This window comes from Cucurbita moschata, unplaced genomic scaffold (genome assembly GCF_002738365.1).
Source record: "Cucurbita moschata cultivar Rifu unplaced genomic scaffold, Cmos_1.0 Cmo_Scf00063, whole genome shotgun sequence".
Lineage (NCBI taxonomy): Eukaryota > Viridiplantae > Streptophyta > Magnoliopsida > Cucurbitales > Cucurbitaceae > Cucurbita > Cucurbita moschata.
In genome coordinates this window covers 674,294-693,559 of record NW_019268579.1, presented here as the reverse complement: position 1 = coordinate 693,559, position 19,266 = coordinate 674,294, and the positions used below count along the sequence as shown (strand labels likewise).

The 19,266-nt window shown below is 37.7% G+C and overlaps 5 protein-coding genes across 13 annotated transcripts in view; 2 read left to right on the top strand and 3 right to left on the bottom strand.

Moving 5' to 3' along the window:
• The window catches only part of LOC111437392 (BRCA1-associated RING domain protein 1-like), a 3,302-nt gene extending 1,072 nt beyond the window's left edge, over positions 1-2,230 (top strand). Inside the window, exons 1-4 of one of the 6 annotated variants that reach the window (XM_023075342.1) lie at positions 66-199; positions 662-924; positions 1,253-1,371; positions 1,603-2,230. In XM_023075342.1, coding sequence (XP_022931110.1) covers positions 1,267-1,371; positions 1,603-1,950 — 453 coding nt within the window. In that variant the 5' untranslated portion in view covers positions 66-199; positions 662-924; positions 1,253-1,266 and the 3' untranslated portion in view covers positions 1,951-2,230. The other 5 variants (XM_023075341.1, XM_023075340.1, XM_023075338.1 and 2 more) reach the window with 5 other exon arrangements.
• Positions 2,231-2,352: 122 nt separating this feature from the next.
• LOC111437390 (protein NRT1/ PTR FAMILY 5.2-like) lies at positions 2,353-5,546 on the bottom strand. The gene is made up of 4 exons (XM_023075336.1): positions 4,728-5,546; positions 4,154-4,371; positions 3,393-3,964; positions 2,353-3,300 (listed from the first exon to the last, which is right to left on the bottom strand). Exons 1-4 carry the CDS (start codon positions 4,912-4,914, stop codon positions 2,418-2,420), a joined length of 1,860 nt encoding a protein of 619 aa, XP_022931104.1. The 5' UTR covers positions 4,915-5,546; the 3' UTR covers positions 2,353-2,417.
• Positions 5,547-7,883: 2,337 nt separating this feature from the next.
• On the bottom strand, positions 7,884-10,714 carry LOC111437391 (heterogeneous nuclear ribonucleoprotein 1-like). Its single transcript, XM_023075337.1, has 2 exons — positions 10,307-10,714; positions 7,884-9,338 (listed from the first exon to the last, which is right to left on the bottom strand). The coding sequence occupies exons 1-2, from the start codon at positions 10,526-10,528 to the stop codon at positions 8,250-8,252; spliced, it is 1,311 nt and encodes a 436-aa protein (XP_022931105.1). The 5' UTR covers positions 10,529-10,714; the 3' UTR covers positions 7,884-8,249.
• A 725-nt stretch (positions 10,715-11,439) lies between these two features.
• Positions 11,440-13,616, top strand: LOC111437397. The gene is made up of 3 exons (XM_023075357.1): positions 11,440-11,828; positions 12,119-12,207; positions 12,316-13,616. Exons 1-3 carry the CDS (start codon positions 11,742-11,744, stop codon positions 13,382-13,384), a joined length of 1,245 nt encoding a protein of 414 aa, XP_022931125.1. The 5' UTR covers positions 11,440-11,741; the 3' UTR covers positions 13,385-13,616.
• Positions 13,617-13,740: 124 nt separating this feature from the next.
• On the bottom strand, positions 13,741-18,611 carry LOC111437396 (protein PHOSPHATE STARVATION RESPONSE 1-like). 4 transcript variants are annotated; one of them, XM_023075356.1, is made up of 9 exons: positions 18,435-18,611; positions 17,417-17,621; positions 16,916-17,329; positions 16,607-16,814; positions 16,450-16,526; positions 16,205-16,244; positions 15,986-16,043; positions 15,345-15,414; positions 13,741-14,454 (listed from the first exon to the last, which is right to left on the bottom strand). In XM_023075356.1, the coding sequence occupies exons 2-9, from the start codon at positions 17,513-17,515 to the stop codon at positions 14,107-14,109; spliced, it is 1,314 nt and encodes a 437-aa protein (XP_022931124.1). In that variant the 5' UTR covers positions 17,516-17,621; positions 18,435-18,611; the 3' UTR covers positions 13,741-14,106. The 4 variants fall into 4 exon arrangements, with proteins under 4 accessions (XP_022931124.1, XP_022931120.1, XP_022931122.1 ...); XM_023075352.1 differs by having other exon boundaries at positions 16,916-17,621; XM_023075354.1 differs by lacking the exon at positions 18,435-18,611 and adding an exon at positions 18,263-18,412 and having other exon boundaries at positions 16,916-17,621.
• Between the last annotated feature and the right edge of the window lie 655 nt (positions 18,612-19,266).

Genomic DNA, 19,266 nt, shown 5'->3' with positions numbered 1-19,266 from the left:
TTTTTTTTTTTTTTTTTTTTTTTTTTTTTTTTTTTTTTTTTTTTTTTTTTTTTTGAGCAGCGAGGTCTTGAATTATCCCTGATTCTTCATCCTTTATGATTACCCTGTTTCATCTCGACTTTTCTGAATATCTGATTTATTTACAAACAGGGTCATATCAATACTTGAACATCGCCTTTCTTGATTGATTAGATTACAGGTGATTGTTCGATTTTGTATATGTATATATATATCTCGAGGGATGTTCGTGATGCCTTTGTCGTATGCTACATTATGCAGACATGAGGCCTGATCCCACATTCTCTACATATATGTCTAAACTAGTCTTATCTGGTACACATTACAAAACTTTTTTTTTTTTTTTTCGAAAATGAAACTTGAAAGCTACAATTCTAAAGAAAAGGAAGATAACAAGTGCGAAAAAAATCATAAATTGTCACATAGTACATTGATATCATAATTCACGTTTTAAAATTTGCTTCCTATTTGTAGTATGCTGGGAACAATTTACCTACCGAGAATAAAGAAAGACCAGTTGCAACTTTAAGTAAATTTTCAACACTTAGTCTTTAGTTCTTACCTCATTTATGTCTTCTGCATCTCATGGTCTGAAGATCATCCATCTTTTAAACTGCCCTAAGTGTCTAATTAACTACAGTAGACGCTGGGGCAGCTGTGGACGAATCATGTTTTGGCCAGTCTATGCGTTACTCTTCCAGCACCTGCAAGGGGTTTGAGGGGTGCAGCATGCCTGTTGATTGTAAATGTGAGAATCTTGACATTGAGGATAGAAAGGGTAGTGGGAGGCATGAAGATTGTAGAACGCCACCTGTGAGTCAGGCACACCAGTTATCAGCCGGAAGCCCACCACCCTTTGGTGCTGGCAAGGTGTTAGATGACAGTAGTGAAGAGTACCGTGGTCGTGTAAGATTTGATATTTCTCCCTATTTCCTCCTCCTCCCGTCCTTTTTATGGTCATTTTCCCAGCTTTTGTTGCAAATGTAGGACGTGCATGCTGGCTTCTAGCATCATTATAAGCTTCTAAACAATCCGTAGCTCTGAAGTGCCATCTTATTGTCGTATAGTGATAGTTGCCTCTATATCATGTAGGTGCACATAATTCTGTGTTGTACATATATTTCTGAATTTAGCAATTGATAGTCTAGCCGTGAGGTGGTGTGATTGCCATACAATATCTTAGCGAAGGGTATTTTCATCCATTTTCTGGTAACTTGAAATTTGAAGTGTTTAGGGGTAAAAGCTTGCATGAAAGAAAGGCGTCCTTTGAACGAGGAAGCTTATGAAATTTCTCTCGACAACTATGGGTGCATTGATGGTCCCAAATCTGGCTGGCTGAGGGTTTTAAGCAATGTAAGTTGACTCATTGGATGCATGAAGAGTAATGGTATTGAAATCCTTACTGTCATTGTTACATTAGTAGAGTACAATTTTGTTGGTGGAGCGTGAGAGCATATATTTAAGGTTTCATTATGATTTCATTTATTGGTTAGGGTACTGTAGTCAATTGCATCTTCTGTTCCGTACTCGTCGTGGTTCAATTGGTGATTTCTGACCCGATTATTTCCCATTCCATTTCTACAGGCACCCAAGCTCTTCTTCATTGGCTTGAGTTTCTATTTTACTGGTGATTTTCCATCGGCTTATGAGGAGGATCTTCAAGATTTGGTTATAGCTGCGGGAGGTACCATATTAGAGAAGGACGAATTCCCAGCACCTAGTTTTAATGACCAGACTGCACCAAAGGTGCTGGTTGTATACAATCTCGATTCTCCTGGAGGATGCAAAGTGGGGGAGGAGGTTTTAATTCTCTGGCAAAGATTAAATGAGGCAGAGGGAATAGCTGCAAAGGTTGGAGCCCAAGTCATTGGTCATACATGGCTTGTGGAATCCATTGCAGCGGGTAACTTGCAACCTTTTGTCAGCTGCTAACCTTGATTTTAATCTATATTTTGTGCTGATTCAAGGCTTAGTTGTTTATTTAAATGATTAATCTAATCCTATACGTGAAGTTGGCCCTTGTACAATACAAACTGAAGCTAATCTGAATAGTTAATCTACATTTCCTAGGCTATCTGTAGTGGGCTCCCAACTTCATTGGATGGCACAAGAAAAATATGCATTATCCTACAAATAAGAAGCGCATCTACAGCAAGTCTCTACTTGATCAGTAGACTGCAGACGATTTATTTGTAATACTACTGAATCTTCACTATCGCTGCCTCCCTTCTGATGTATGTGGCTTTGTCTAGATAGCAAAAGGCAATAAAAATTACATGGATTTCTTTGATCGTATAGAAAAAAGTTCTGATAATAGCGTTGGAGAAGCCCAATAGAAGCTTTTGCTGGACATTTTCCATGAAATATCTAAGACAAACCTTGCTATACCTAAAGTATTATCAGGTTGGTTGGATTTTTGAGGCCTGATGAGGAGCAGCTTCCGTTGTTAGCAATGCCACGATAAATTCTTGTTTGGATTCTGCACAATCAGCGTTATAAACATACAACTTTGCAGCTACCAGAAAGAAGAGAAAGTTGATGAAGCCCAAGATGGCCAATAATGCGTAATAATGGTCTAGATGAGAGACGTTTAGATTGTCCAAAACCCAATTGCTGTGGTTTTTTTTGGTTATATCAGCTACGGTCTTCAGTAAAAAACTACTCAGAAAATGTCCAATTCCCAAGCTGGTGGTGAAGTAGGAGGTGCCAAGGCTTTTCATGCCTTCTGGTGCTTGGTCATAGAAAAACTCAAGCTTTGCAACTTCTGCAAAGGCATCTGCTATTCCTGTCAAGGCAAATTGAGGAAGAAGAATGAAAATGGAGAGTGGAACCTGGTCTTCTTTGCGAAAAATCTTGTTTTCTCTAACGGTTTTCAGTCTCATCCTTTCAGTAATACATGCTGCGACCATGATGGTAATTTGCAACACTAGTCCAACACCCATCCTTTGGAGCAATGTGATCCCTCTAGGGTTTTTGGTGAATCGACGAGCAAATGGAACGAAGAAACGGTCATAGATGACAATGCTGATCAGCATAAAGATTGTTACAAAAACTGCAAGGCTTGCTGCAGGAATTTCAAAATGGGGACCCAAGCTTCTGTCAAGGGTGGCGCCTTGTTTCACAAATAGTGTACCCACTTGTGAAACTAGTGCACTTGGAATGAATGTCGCTGCCAGAATGGGTATCATTTTAATCATTTGCTTTGTTTCTTCAACTTGAGTAACAGTGCATAGTGTCCTTGCTGAGCTCGTCTCACCCTGAACGGCTGCTTTATCTAGGAATCTGCAGGTAATGGAGTTCTTCTAATCAAGAAATGAAAGGTTGACCATAATCAGCTTGGAAACTTGTATTTACATTTGGTTCGATAGAATTACCTTAATGAATGAGTATGATCAATCCTATATTTTTTTGAATTAGTGTAATCTTCCAAATTAAGCTCATGAAGCTCCTTTGTATCATCAGGAATTGGCAGTTTCCGGTTCCCCACGGCAGCCACAATCACCTTAGCTATCCTGCTGAAAGGGCTCCCTGAAGGCAATTTGTGCCTATAAAATGGAGTGCCAATCAGAAATACAAGCACAGAGATTGAAAACCCGATAGTTGGAATCCCATATCCAAGGCCCCAACCTACGGTGTCTTGGATGTAAACCAAGAAAGTGTTTGAGAACAGAGTGCCAAAGAAAATGCTGAACATCCACCAATTGAAAAAGGAAAGCTTTTGTGTTCTTTCCTTGGGTTCAAAATCATCAAATTGGTCAGCTCCCATTGTCGAAATGTTGGGTTTGGTTCCACCAGTTCCAATTGCGACTATGTACAATGCACAGAAGAAAATGCCTACTTGGAGAGGCGAGGCTTGTTTGTCACAATGATCTTCTTTGGCCTCATCGCCGCATGATGGTGGTCTCAGGGCTGGCAATGAAACTGACAAGGTTAGCAGGACCATTCCCTGTATGACACAAGTTGGATGAGTCTAACATGTAAGTACAGACTCAAATTCCCTCCTCCATACGTTTATTTCTCTCTTTGAACTTATTCTACTGCTTCTAATGTTTCATCGAAACCAAAAGACAACTCAATGGAGATGAGTTTAGATACCATTAAAATATAGCTCATTCATAGAAAGTTTGAATCTTACAATGAGGTAAATTGCGGAAGATGCGACAAAGGTCCAGTATCGACCAAGATAAGCGTCAGCAATGTAGGCACCTATAATTGGTGTCATCCACACAGTTCCAATCCAGTTGGTGACATTATTGGCAGATGTCACAATGTCTTGATGAAGTTTGTCGGTCATATACACCACCAAGTTTGTTGCAATCCCATAGTATGCCATCCTCTCAAACACCTCGAACACTACATGAAACAAACATGTTGTGAATATTAACCACTTCTTTCTCAACCCAAGAACTCAAAGAACAAAGCCTGATATGGGTTTCTGAATAAGGTAGTTTCTAAATGTTATTGCCTTTTGTGAAGTTATTCTCTTGATTCCCATGATATGGAACCAAGGACCTATTAATCTTAGTTCTTTAAGAAACCAACTCTTTCTTCTTTGATGCTCCTATGAAGGATATCTTCATGCCAAATATTGAAAGACTGAACTCATTACTTGTATTTTTGAACGGAGAGCTTGCAGGTGTGCAGGCTACCAGTTACGCAAAGAAAAAAAAAAAAGAAGAAGAAGAAGAGGAAAGCTTGTTGAAGATTACCAACAATGAAGGAACAGGCTCTCCATCTCCCAGTCTTCGATCTTAAAATAGGATCACCTTTGAGACTCACGGTTCCATCTTGTGTATAATCATCTCTTCCGTCTGCGGAGCCTTTCTCTTCCACCTGTGCCATTATAGTAAACAGAGGAGAAAATGAACTTTCTACTGGCCAATCGTTGAAATTCATGTGAGTTCTATTAGCTTTTTATATAGATAAAATAAATACCCACAAACACACAAAATAAAAATAAAAATAAAAATAAAAATAAATTATAGGAAGATCACCACCACAGACGTATTTATTAGGAAATTAAATAATATTACGGCAAAGTATGGAAAGTTAGCTAGGGATGCTGGCTTATGGTTCAGAAACTTTAGGTTCATGCCATTTAGGATTGAAAGTTTTAAGTTTTCGTAGTCTAAATTAGAAATTGCTTTGCAGATTTACAATTTTAGTCTGAAAGGTGGATTCAATAGGTAAGCTTTTGTAGTTAGAAGGATCATGAATCCTAAAGTATTAGCAAGCCAGTCCATTATATTAAACGAAACCATGGCTTAGCCAACCAAGTCATATTTGTTTAAGAATTCTTTTCATTGTTTTGTACAATTTGATATGCCTGTAGCTCCTCATTGGGTGCTTGTTTCTCTCCAATGTGAAATTGCTGACATGATATCAACTTAACATTATGTGTGCTTCTCTTTTTCAGTCACTTTCACAGTTTGACTCGCTCATTATTTTTTAGATGTTTACGATTTGAAGGAAAATGTAATTAATATGAAAAAACCGTTCCAAGCAATGCGTAGCACAAGCTTTTCCTGCTTGTTGGTATCTTGAAATCGGCAGAAGATGCTGATTTGGGGTTAGCATGCTGTCTTTCATGAACTCTCGCGAAATTTATTATTTTTATTTTTTTTTGGATTTTACCAACTTTTACCATCATATTATGTTCCTTTTTTACTTCTTTTTCTTAGTTTAATATGTATAATAGATATTCAAATCTGTAATTACTTTCTAAAATGATTAATGACAGTAGAAAATAAGGATTAAAGGACTTTCTACTCTTCCAAAAAAAAATATATATTAAAAGAGTATTTTTGTAAAATTTGTTCGTCACGAGAAGGAAGTGGCAAACTGCCAATTTGAAGCAAAGAAATGCTTTCTAATTGCAGTTTTACTCTTCAACTAATCCTTAATTGTTTCTTGCCATGCCTGGAAGGGTTAGGTTCTTTTTGTTTGTCCAACTGCATCAACACACACAAGGATTGTACCAAGTTTAGTTAAACAATAAATTGCCTAAATTTAGGCAAAGAGATGGGAAGGGTATGCTCTGCAAGCTACAAGTCTCAGCTCTCGAGGTCCCATCTAATAGAAAAAGGATTGATATGGACAGTGCTTACAGACAAAAACAAAAGTCATCAAGACAAGATTAACTTTGTGAATTCCACCCAATGGAATCAGAGAAGCATAGAATGCACCAATGGGCTTGACGGGTTATTTGCAGATGTGATTATAAAAACCAAAAATCTTATTTTGAGATATACTCGAGAATGGGTTTTAGCCATTTAAATTCAAGAACCTACTGAAGGAAGGCCAGACAAAGTTTACTAATTGTGGTGTATATTGTGGCAGAAAAGTTGGACTACATCAGTATTATTATTATTATTTTGGAGCTAAAAAAGACAGAAAAATAAGAAATTGAAACTTTTTTACTCCTAGTTATCAAAATTTTAATGGTAATCTAGGAAGTTACTTACGTATGAGAATGCAAACTTACATACGAGAATGACAATTTATCAGATTAATGCTAGACTTTGATTCACATCTATCGAGTTTTAGAGTCCCTATCTAAATAAGACATATCTTCAATCAAGAAAACAATAGTTTGAATCTATTCATCACACACAAGTATTAAAAAAAAAGAGATCTAAACTCCCATTTAGAATTTTTGCAGCTTGACAAACTTAAAAAATTTAATGTTATACCAACCAAACATTATTGTATGTTCATGTATTCTAGTTAAGCTATAACTATGAGATATAGTTGGACATAAATAAGTACGGTAAAAAGTTCGTCCACATTATTCACCTGGTCAATTAGAAATATCAAGCAACAAAAACGAAGATAAACAAAATCAAATCTAAAAATTTCCTATACAAAATAAAGGGTTGCTCGCAATCCAATCATAACATTAATTGCCCATCAGATATAAGCCAAAGACTTCGTGAAATTCAGAACAGAAGCCTCTGAGCTCACATCAGATGCACACGAAGTTCATATATAACCAACGAAGTTTCTTAGGGGGTCTATGGGAGTCCATCCAAAGGCCAAAAGTCAGACTCAGCATGAGAATAAACTCCTATTCAAAAACATTGGCCAGTGTTAAACAATATGGAAGGATATCTACTAAACAAAGGTAATTTTTAAACAACGATTGCAACACTGAGAAGCAGTTAAATCATATAAACAAAACTAAAAGAATTGTCAAGTGGAGAAGTAAATCGCACACTAACAAAACTTCTATGTTATATTATTGTGATTTGTTATTGATCCTATGTGTAGGGCAGAGAAGAAGTTGGTTATCTTGATCAAGAGATATCAAAGTTACCACATTAGGTTCTACAAAGCCAAATGGAACTAACTACCTAATTAATCTATGCAGTTATACCAAAAATTGAAGAAAAAAAGGCATGAAAGATAAATTAGAGAACCCAAGTATCAAAGAAAAATACCTAATTATGACTATAAGAATATCAAGGTGACATACCACAACAGAGATGGGCTGTGGAAGGATAGCAAACCTTGGTCCTTCGCTGCTGTCAGCAGCTCCAAAACTCCACCTGAAATTCCTGTGGATGCCAAAATCCCATTTAATATTGTGCTAACCTCAGTATGAAACTCAAAACTTATCCTTTTCCTCATGCAAAAACACCAGATCGAAATAGTTCTCCCCCTCTAGAAGATCAAGAAATATGATGTTTACGTGGTTTTCAAAATGTAGAAATAAACCAAGTTGTAAAGTTCCTCCATAACAGGAAGAACCTGATAGCACCTCCTATCTCTGTCTTAAATGCCATATGAAAGCCACATCTAGCAAGGCCGTCTGCAGAAGCCTAGTATTTAGCAAACACTCAATGCATAAAAGAGATAGAGCTACATAATGCCAAAATTACCATGAAAAACAATAAACTTGACATACAATAACAATATATAGAATATCCTCATAACCACCCAGCGTCAACATAAAGAAAAGTAAATAGATAATATTCTAGCTTCTACACTAGATTAAGAAAAAAAAAACACAAAAGAAGTGTATAATGCTCACAACAACAAGTAGCCTCAAGATAACAAGCCTAATAAATATTAGTACTGCTAAAAGCAATGGACATATTCAACTACAGAATTACTACTGCCTGATAGCAATGAGAATGAAGAGATTCGATCATTCTCAGGATCTGTTACTATCCAGCATTATGTCTTGCACGTGGAAAAGGATGGCATGTGCAAATATTTGGCAACTAGGCTTAACCATGCCTAGACTGAGTGCCACCATAACCACCACCGTAACCACCAGGAGTCTGTGAAGCATCGGATCTCCAGCCACCACTAGAGTAACCTGAATTTCCATTAGTGTCATCATATCCACTCCCCATGTACCCACCACTCGTGCCATGTGGCTCTCCACTTTGACCGCTACCAACATTGCTATTTGGAGCACTTGTAGCTCGTCCTCCAGAGGTTCCATAGCCGCCATAAGGACCATCATTTCCACCATAATAACCTTGATTCCCATATCCAGAAGCCCCACTAGGAGATTGGCCCCTTGGGGCAGAAGGAGGTACACCAGTACCCGAGGCACTCCAAGGAGCTGCAGCCCCAAAGCCTGGACTAGCACCATAGCCAGGACCACCATATCCTGGAGCTTGGTTGGTCCAAGAACTTTTCATCGCCCCATGTGCTCCACTTAGATAACCAGCATTGACTGCAGTTGGATTTCCAAATGGTACAGCTGGACCACCAAATCCAGCACTAGCGCCACCATACATACCAACACCATAACTACCATAACTTCCATAAGGAACACCACTGTTTGGTCCTCCATAACCATAACTTGAAACACCATATCCAGAATATGGTGGGAAACCACCAGCAGTAGACTGTGCTTGCATATATCTATTGCCATCTGCTCTACCATCAAAGTTGTTAGCGTTAGTGCCAGAAGAACCATAATTTTGATAGCCTCCACGGCCACCACTTCCTGGATTTGCATCCTTAGGAAGTGCCCGTTTCACCTCTACAAGTTTACCATTCAGTTCATGAAAGCTCTTACAAAGTACTCTATCAACTGCATCTTCATTGTCAAATGTTATGAAACCAAATCCACGAGGTCTCTGAGTATTTTGGTCATACATAATCACTACATCAGTTACTTGGCCATAATTTTCAAAATACTGCCGGAACCCATCTTCTGTTAGTGCCGAAGGTAGACCGCCAACAAATATTTTTTTGGTCTTGAAATATCCACTACCTCCAGAGCTTCTGCCGGAGTTATAGCTCCCACTTCTTGAGGAAGTTTGCTGTTCCTCTCTTGATAAAGCCCTTTTTGCCTCCACCTGTGTCAACAAAGCACAACTAGAAATTGCTGAAAACACTCACCGGAAAGCAAATAAAATAAATATTTATCAATTATCATAATGAGCATATAATATGTTGCAAGATTTTCAAAAGCATTTTAAAATAATCAATGGGTCAAGTCGATATATTTTGATTCCCTCACTGTCCTTGTATCCCAGACATAAATCCCCTTGCACGCAGTGCAATGCAAACAGACTAACAGAACTTTTGTTAATTTAAACCTGCCAACACAATCATAATGGTATGCCACAATATATTATTTACCAGGAAGGCATGTGCTAATCAACTTCTCAAGCATATAGGTTCCCTTACAAAGTAGTGGTACACTCTCTTTTGATCTAAAAAACAAGAAGGCGATGTCTAGTACAGGGTGAGGTATTACCACATGAGAGTTCAATATCAGCCGAGGATGCTGTTTATGTGTTCCGGTATCAAACGAATGATAACGATAGAACAAATGTTTCAATCCGCTACTAAAAGTACTCATGAAACTGCCCGTCTAGAACCCTTAGAATACGTAAACAAATGGACGGAGATAACTAAAAAATTGAGAAGGTTACCCATAAAAAAAAATGATCCACATTACACAATTCCAACTTCCCTTGCAGTTGAGAGAGGAAGAGGGGATAGAGACGAAATAACCCAAACAATAACTATTCTGACCGTTTCTTACTGTTTAGGACCACTTTGATGCCAGGATCAATAACAGTAAACCAATTATGAGCTGATGAAATACAAGTGAGAGACTGAGAGTGAGTCTTACTACAGCGCCACTGTAAATAATGAGCTCCTAAATTAAAGCAATTTGACGGTCTAGTCCCACAAGAATATGGTCCTCGAAACCCCCATTATGAGAACAACAAAAAGAAAAACCGTCGAGAAAAAACATAACCTAATAAAGCAACGAAGTAATGCAGATATAAATCCCAGAAGAAGAAGGCAAAACCTGGCGGCCATCGATTGTGTGCTTATCCTGAAGCACCTGATCAAGAACTGAAGGATCAGAGAAAACGACAAACCCAAAGCCTCGAGGACGGCCAGTGGTCTTGTCGCGCATAATAACGGCCTGGATAACTTCGCCAAATTGGGCGAAATAGCCTCTGAGCGTCTCCTCGGAAGTGTCCCAAGCTATTCCTCCGATGAAAAGCTTCCCCTCGTCGGAGTCCATGTCTCTGATTACTGAAAAGGTACCGGAATTTGGGGCTGCTTCGTGTTTGCCAATGAGTTGGAGTTACACTCAGCTCCTAGAGATCGAAAAAAGGGAGAGAGAAAAAATAAAGAGAGAGAGAAATGGAGGGAAGAGAATGAGCGCGCGAGTACGAGGAGGGAAATTGGGGTTAGGGTTCCGCGAATACGATTTTGATTCATTAATTTTATATATATTTTTTTTTTATAAATGTTTGAATTCATTATAGGTCTCATGACTCCCTCAGGTCGAGAGTTCGAATCTTATTCCATTTTTAGCCTATTATTATTATTTTTATTAAAATACCATCGTTTCCATGGTTATAGTTTCAATAATTTTTAAAACCAATTTCTATGGGTATGATGCTTATTTTTATCAAGCTTGAATGTACCATAATTAAAATAATATTTAAATATCGTTTTCTCTTTAATTACCAAAATATCGACCACTTTCATATTTAAACATTGTTTTGTCCACGTGACAAAAAAAAACCCAAAAAAAATATAATAGCTCACTGATTAAGTTATAGAAGTTAGATATTCAAACTTCTACCTTTTAAGTGTCTTTTTTTTTAATAGCCTTGATATTTAAAGAAAAATATTTTTTAATTTAAAAAATATTTTTTACTCACTTAATTGCGTCAATATGGGTCAAATTTGTTCTAAATAGTTAAAAAAAAAAATTGAAATTCAGTAATCGAATTATCCATCTAAAGTACTTCAAAATTTGAATTATTACTATTATATTAACTTTGTTTTTTTTTTTTAAATATTACTATATTAACTTTAACGACATCAAGGGGAAGGGACCCACATCACAAAATATTATATTATTTTATTTTATTTTCTACTTTCTTTTCGATCACCATTTACAGGTTGTGATCATGATGGGTTCCGAGTCCTGACAGTCCCTTGATTCGTTTGCTCGTTTCCCCCATAAGTTGAATTTAAAAAAAGGAGAAATCCTCTCGACCGTTTCACCCTGACCCACTTGCCCTCCTTTCCTTTACTACCAATTCGAAGCATTCACTCTGTCTCTTTCTCTCATCTTCATCGGATGCTCTAATCTTCGTCGGATTCTCTCTCTACCTTACTCTGTATATCCAACCATGAAAACCCATTAGAGGGATCGGCCTTTCAGTGTCATCGGAGCATTTATCTCAGTCGGAGAGTCTTCCATTTTTGTTTTATTAACAATGGGGTGCTTCATTGCTTGTTTTCGCTCTTCAGATGACGTGAAGCGCAGGGAACAAAGGCGACGCAAGGTTTTGCCACGAATCCAAGTAAGCCATCTTCTAGTTTTCTCGAGCTCATGAGGGTTTTTTTTGTAACTTTTGTTTGATTAAATTGAAAGTGGTTGAAGAGTATCAGAGAAATAGGCCTACGGTAATCTCTCTATTGTGTTGATTTAGGTTTCTACATGTTCATTGAATCTGTATTGATCTCGATTTCGTTGGTTTTAGTTATTTAAGTCCATTGGTTATAGTAAGAACTTGTTTGCTTTCTAGGAGTTTTCTTTGACGTACTAAACAGAGCTATAAGAACTGAGATCCCATTTTAAATTTTACTGTAGGCTAATGCTATCTCCAAGCACGTTCAGACCTCACCATCCGCCGTAGACAATGCTTCTGATAGATCTACTAGTCCGATTCTGAAAGCTCGGTGAGCAACGAACAAGAAATTACCCCCTCCCTGTTTTTCTTTGAACATAAGCCGTTTCTTGTAGTGTTTTTTAGGTTCTGATTCCAAGTTTATGGGTTCCTTGTGTAGGGACAGGCCCGAGGAGCTGCAACTAAGCCCAACTACTAGGAAAAGAGTAACGTTTGATTCTAATGTAAAGACATATGAGCTTGATCATGTTGAAGCTGAAGCTGAAGCTGATGTCTTACTTGAAAGGGAAGGGTACAAGGAGGAGAAGGAACTAGCTGGAATATCCCAATGCAAATCTCGCTCTGAAGATGGCTCCACTGTTTCAAGCATTTCGTCGTACCCTCCCAATCATAGGTACCAGAATTATAGGGAGAGTGATGATGATGATGAAGAATTGGATTATGCTGATAGTGATCTTGATCATGATCATGTTGACGATGGTGATGGTGATGAGAACGATGATATTGAGTATGAAGAGTATGACCATTTCTCTGATGATGAAAGTGGGAGCAGTTCTGTTCAAGTGTTTGCTGATGAGGTCGATAGCTGTTTGTCCGTATGTGGGTGTCCTGGAAAGGCTGAGCCTCAAATAGGAGCGAGACGGACTGCTCGAGATAGGAATGCCTGTGTTCATTCTGTGTTGAAGCCTGTGGAAAATATCTCACAGTGGAAGGCAGTTAAAGTTAAGGATAAACATCGGTCGAATCCTCCTTCCCACAAAGAGAATTTGGCACTAAATGGAGCTCCTAGGAGTTCTTATGGGACAGAGCCAAGTTTCAAAGAATCATCATTTGGTTGCAAATCAAAAACTTGCCAACCTAAGAACTCAGATCAAGGCATAGCCGTTGATGCCAGCCTTTCAAACTGGTTGAGTTCTTCAGTTACAACACCCCCAAGCAAGACTAGCACAGGCATTTTAGGTCTTACAACGCCAGAGTCACAAGGGTCAAACTCACCTAAAAACCAGGAAGATAGACCAATTTTGGGAGCCTTAACTATGGAGGAGCTCCGACAGTTCTCACCTCCTCCAAGGAGATCACCAAATAGAAGTCCCAATGAGATGCCAATTATCGGGACGGTCGGCACATACTGGAGTCACTCCAGCTCTGTTGAGGATTCTGGACCAGCCTCTTCTTTCAAAAGAGAGTCTAATATCAGCGGTAACTACAGAGAAATGCGTGTGAAGTAAGACTGGCACTGAATTCTGATTGATGTTGTGGAAGGAAGAAACCAGTTTGTTTGGAGTGAGTGTGTCATAGATGTTGATAAATGAGGTATGAGTTTGAATAAACGAGTCCAAGCTTGCCAACTTGATCAACACCATTGTTTGATAGACATGTTTGGAGAGTTGTATTGGTGTGTTTGAATTGATTTATTTGTTGTAATACTCTTTTGTTCCATAGAGGTAATTCATTCGTTTGCTTATTGTTTTTCTTCATCTACATTCCTTTCCAATTGTCTTTTCTATATGAGATCCACTGATTAAAATTTCTAACTATAATAAGGTAATGGGTAATCTGCATCAGTACTTTCTGTAGTCGCATGTAAACCAAAAAACTTACTTAGATTATTAGAGATAAGAGTTTTTTTTTTTTTTTTTTTGGTTGAATTACACAAATGTTGACAGCAATTTCTAACAGAGAACCCTTGCTGTTGCATATTGAAATCAACTCAGCACTAAAGCTGCTACTGAGTGTACAATCTCTGTGTACAGGAGAATGATGTAACCAAAACTTGGATTTCAGTCTTTGCTAATAAACTAGAATGTGAGACCATTTATATCTAATATGCCTAAGTGATACTCAAAGCCAAAACCAGGTACCTACCCTTTCCCGCAACCTACACTGGCATTTTCAAGATTCAGTAATGACTTTGGACAATACAAAGAAGACAGACCTGAAACAGCACAGCCTAATTCTCTGTCCTTTGGCGCTTTGATAGCTGGGAGCTAGATTTTGAAACGTCTGGCTCGGTATTTTCGGGGACTTTTCTATTCCGAGCTTCTGGCTTCCCGCCTTCTACGTTAGTAACATTTTCGGATATTGTGTCAGCATCACATGGATCAGTGCGGGCTGTGCAAATTTCCACCTGGGAAGTTTCCAGCTCTGTTTTGGCAGAGAAATCATCAACCGTATCTGAAAATGGAGACTCATCCAATGTGGATGCTTTCAGGTTATTGCCTGACTTGCATTGTTTTTCAAACATCATTTGAAGGTACTTCCCTTGTTCTTCTATTCTTAACTGTAAATTTCGTTGGATCTGTCAAACAGCGAACAAGAAAGGAATTACCTCACAATCGTTAAATACCAAATGGAGGGATGGGGCGTCGTAAAAATGTGGGACTAATGCGTTATGATCACATGAAATCAGACCACAAACACACACACACACACACCATCTACCAGAATTCATCAAACACAGACTGATCTGATAAAGGACTAACCAGTTCTTAAGCTCTCCATCAATCCAGGCACTTGTGTGTTATCCACATTATTACCAGACCATCAAAAGAATAAAAATATACCATTCTTTCACAATTTATGAAGCACACAGGAGTATTATATGATTGCCTAAAGCAAATTATCATAAAGGGGGGGCTCCAACAAGCAATTTCTGCTATCAAAATTAAAACATCTCACTTATAATTTGTAATGGCCCTAGCCCTCCGCTAGCAAATATTGTCCGCTTTGGGCTTTTCCCTTCGGGCTTCCGTTCAAGATTTTTAAAACGCGTATGTTAGGGAGAGATTTTCACACCCTTACAAGGAATGCTTCGTTGGGAACGAATTCCATGATTGCCTAAAGCAAATTATCATAAAGGAGAGGCTCCAACTAGCAATTTCTGCTATCTAAATTAAAGCATCTCTCTTATAATATGTTGATATTTTCTTTCATAACCCGAAGTCCCATGACCTTCCCATCATACTTCATAACTGTCGAGACTAAATCAGATTTCACTACATTGAACGGGGTAAAACAAAAAGGCATTTAACATCATCAATAAAAGGTTATAACGAACATGTGAGTTCTTGTGGCTAAATTCAAGGTAGTTTATCAGAATTATCACGTTGCCAATCCTTGGGGCACGCTTTCTGGAGAGGATTTAACTCAATTGATCAGCAGAATCTGTTCAAAGTAACAAATACATACCTCGAGTTGCTCATGTAACTTTTTCTGAACTTCCATCTGCAGACGTAGAGCCTCTGTGATATCAATACTCCTGCTATGCAAAGCCAGATCAATACTAGGAAACCCATTTTATACTTCGGAAAAATTGGTTGTTCACAAGAAGAACGTAAACATTGAGGACCCCAGTAAAATAATTCCTAGACAAATGTACCCTAAAAGTATTCCCATGTGAACAGTAAATCCGCTAGTTTAACAAATAGTTTAAGGGGAATATTGATCCTTTTTGGCATTCTGAGAGAAAGTGAATAATTGGAAAAAAAAAAAAAAAAAAACCAAAGAAGGATGGAATAAAAAAGTCCAACTAAATATGCCTAGAAATCTCAACCCTCTTGAATGAACTCATAAAGCAAGAAATGCATAGACAAGTGAACAAAATATGCCTAGACATCACAGCCATCATGAATGAGCTAATAAAGCAATAAATGAGTAAATAAGTCCAGTCAACTATGCTTAGAAGTCTCAGTCATCTTGAACAAACAAGTCCAACTACAAATGCGTAGAATCTCAAACTGATAATGCCACCAGCCTTTGAACCATGCTTGAACATATAAAACTGCATACACTTAAATTTTCCAAAAATAAAACCCAAAAAATTGACTAACGTTTTCAAATCGAGGGATGAAATATCCTCAAGCGAGGTGGTGCTTTTCTCCATTGCCCCTGCATTGAAAATTCATTCAATTTTTAAATCCAGAGTATCCAACAAAATCAAATCATATGCGCCATCTTGATCTAACTATTGAACTTAAATACAGGGGTAAAACTTTGCATGCATTACAAAGTGCAGAACCTAAGTCAGATATCATAAGTATTTGCTATACCTTTTGATGATTCTGGTTGGTATCTAGCCGTCCTATATTTCTGCAAGCAAGAAGCCATATAGTCATTTAAAGTATCGAATACAGGAATGTTCAGACATGAATAGTTGCTTATTACCCAAAAAATGTTTGGACATATGCACACAGTGCAGAACGGGTCGGCTCATATAGATTACTGATGTCTGAATCTTTTTTTTTTCTTTTTTTTCTTTTTTCATTATAACTCGTTCATGTAGAAGTAAATATACCTGCAAGTGGCTCTTCACATGATAGATTGTCAAACCCTCCACTTGCATAAGCTTTAGAACACCTTTTGGAGTAGCTCCTGACAGATGAAATAGTAAAGCCATTTAGATATAATAACCATTATCAAGACAGGACGTGAAGAAGGCGGGCAATACACACTTTCACTGCCACCAAGTTTGTTTACAGCCTCTACAAATGCATCATGAAGTTCTGGTGTCCATCGCATTCGTGGCTTGGAGGGAGCTCCATTTGAAGAGGGAGTTGAGGTAGCAATCATAGAAATTTCCCCAGAAGAAGGAAGCTGACTTTGAATTTGAGACTGCTGCACTTGCATTTTTATCACTGGTTTAGATGCTTGGTACGCTATCTGCGGAATCAACAAGACCAAAACAATTATAAGTCCCTCTTAGAAGTATTAAGCCAGTCAAATGGACAAAAATATGCAGAGTATTGTGAAAGAACTCCAACCTTTGGTTCCAAATCTGCAACATTGGCATCCACTAGAAGGTCACTCCAATTAGAAGTCAATGAATCATCAGTTATTAGTCTATCTGTCCAATCCTGCCAATCATTTTCTTTACTGAATTCATCTGAAACCATAAGAGAGCTGCAACTATTGTTTTCTACGTGACTATTGCCAACAGGGTTATTTTCAGGAGCTTCCAGAAAATCTGGCAGTGCATCCGTACACCAGGAATTGACATTTTCACCAGTAGGATGGTTTGTTGATGATTGGTTTTCATAAAACGAAACGGATGAGTAGTGAAGATCTGTTGAAAACCCTGGAGAAGATGAAAATATATTGCCAACTACTCCACTGCTAGAGTGTAAATGGTTGGAATGAACAAGTGGCCTTGATACCAGTTCTCGTTCCATTGAAACCTGTTGAGAATCTGGCAACTTAGGATATACCTCCTCCAAACAAGTAGGCAGTAGGACTCTTAATGGTTTAGATATATCTTCCTTTACCTCTGCACTACTATGCTGCCTTGCACTTGAACTTGCAATGGATGAGACAAGACTCGCCTCAATTTTCATCCTTAAATCAAAGGAAGGAACAAATTTCATCTATTTGCGGCAATAGTTTAAGCACCACGTGGCAATCCATCATATTGTAGCACATAACTGGTCCTTAATTTACTTCAGTAGTCACAGCTTACTCTAAGTCCAACATCTAGAAATGGACAGTGGGGGAGGGGGTGGAATCATCAATTTTGACAGAAGTAGAAACAATTTCAGAGAAAAATAATTACATTTCGGAAGAAAAAGAAAAGGCTTCTTTTCAATGAACTAAAGCATATACATGTTATCACAAATAAAAAGAGATTTCACCCGCAAGATGACACGACCCATCAATCACCAAAGTTTAGATGATTGAATTTGGAGCTAATTTCCCAGAACCTAACAATTTGATACTGACAGAAGCAAAAAACAACTTCTTTTAACAATAATTCAGGCTGAGGGGAGATGAATCGTAAAACCCTTCCTAATATACTCATAAAATTCCGTTTCCTGAGAGTCTACCCAACTCGAAAACTATAGATGCAATTGTAAGTGATCATCTTTACCAGCAGCTGACATCATATAAACGCTACATCAAAGCACTTGCAATTATTATGATCATAATTTATTTTTCAAATCAAATTTCTATAACTTCAACTGCACCATCACAAACCAGCCAAATTAACAAGAATTTCAAAGTAAACAAGTCGAATATCAAAACCTGGAGACTAATTATTCCAAGAAATACAGTTTATATAGCAGCTGAGAAACCGACTTCAACAACACATTGTTGAAACGGAGAGAAGAACATACAATTGAACTTACGCAATAGAAAAACATCAAATTCTGAAGCAGCCAAGTGGATGAATCCCAAAACGAGTTCACAATCGGCCTCAAATGGAAAAAAGATTACACACACACACAAAAAAAAACAAAAAAAAGTGATAAACCTAACTAATCGAATGGATAACGTGCAAGTTCTTACCCAAAAGCCGAATAGAAAGCGTCTGGAAGGTAGAAGAAGGAAAAAAAAAAAAGAGGAACCCCGCGAAGAAAAAGACTCGGAATAGAATCCGAAAAACCACAAATGATACGGCGCTGAGAAATCGGAGGATGTAGCTCTTGGGTCACAGGCGGGTGATTTAAATATGTCACCGGCACAGCCGATGAAAGCCGGATGAGGTGACGGCCGTGATGGTTCCGCTTTGTCGTCATTGCACTCTGAAACGTACGGAGCTAAATTGTTGTACGCGCCAAAAATGGCGCGTAATTCCACACGTTCGGTTTTGGCCAATGGTTTGTACAAGTGAACGTTTTTTATTAGTTATGAATTAAACAGTTGATAGGCTGCGAGTGGGAGTATTCTCAATGTTGTCAGTTTTCTGCTCTTTGTCCCAGTGGCCAATACGACTCGTTGAAAAAAAAAAAAAAAAGTTTTTTCTTTTAGGTTTTTGTCGAATGAGCATGCCCACTTTTTTAAATTATAATTTATTCCTCAATTTTTTATAATTATAATTATTTAATTACAAAATAAACAATTTTCACTACCATAATTACTCTATTAAAATATTATATTCACTTCCTATTTTAAAAGGATCGAACACTAGTTGAATCATGTTTAATTTAATTAATCAATTTAACTCAATTAATATCAATGATTTGATTCTCTACTCTTAATATCATTAAATTAAAAAACATCCCATTTTAATTTTGAAGATGGAATAGTCTAGTAATTATATTTGAAATAATAATAAGATATGTTTATTAAATAAATATTAATTAATATGACATAATATTTTTTATGAGCTTAATAGTTA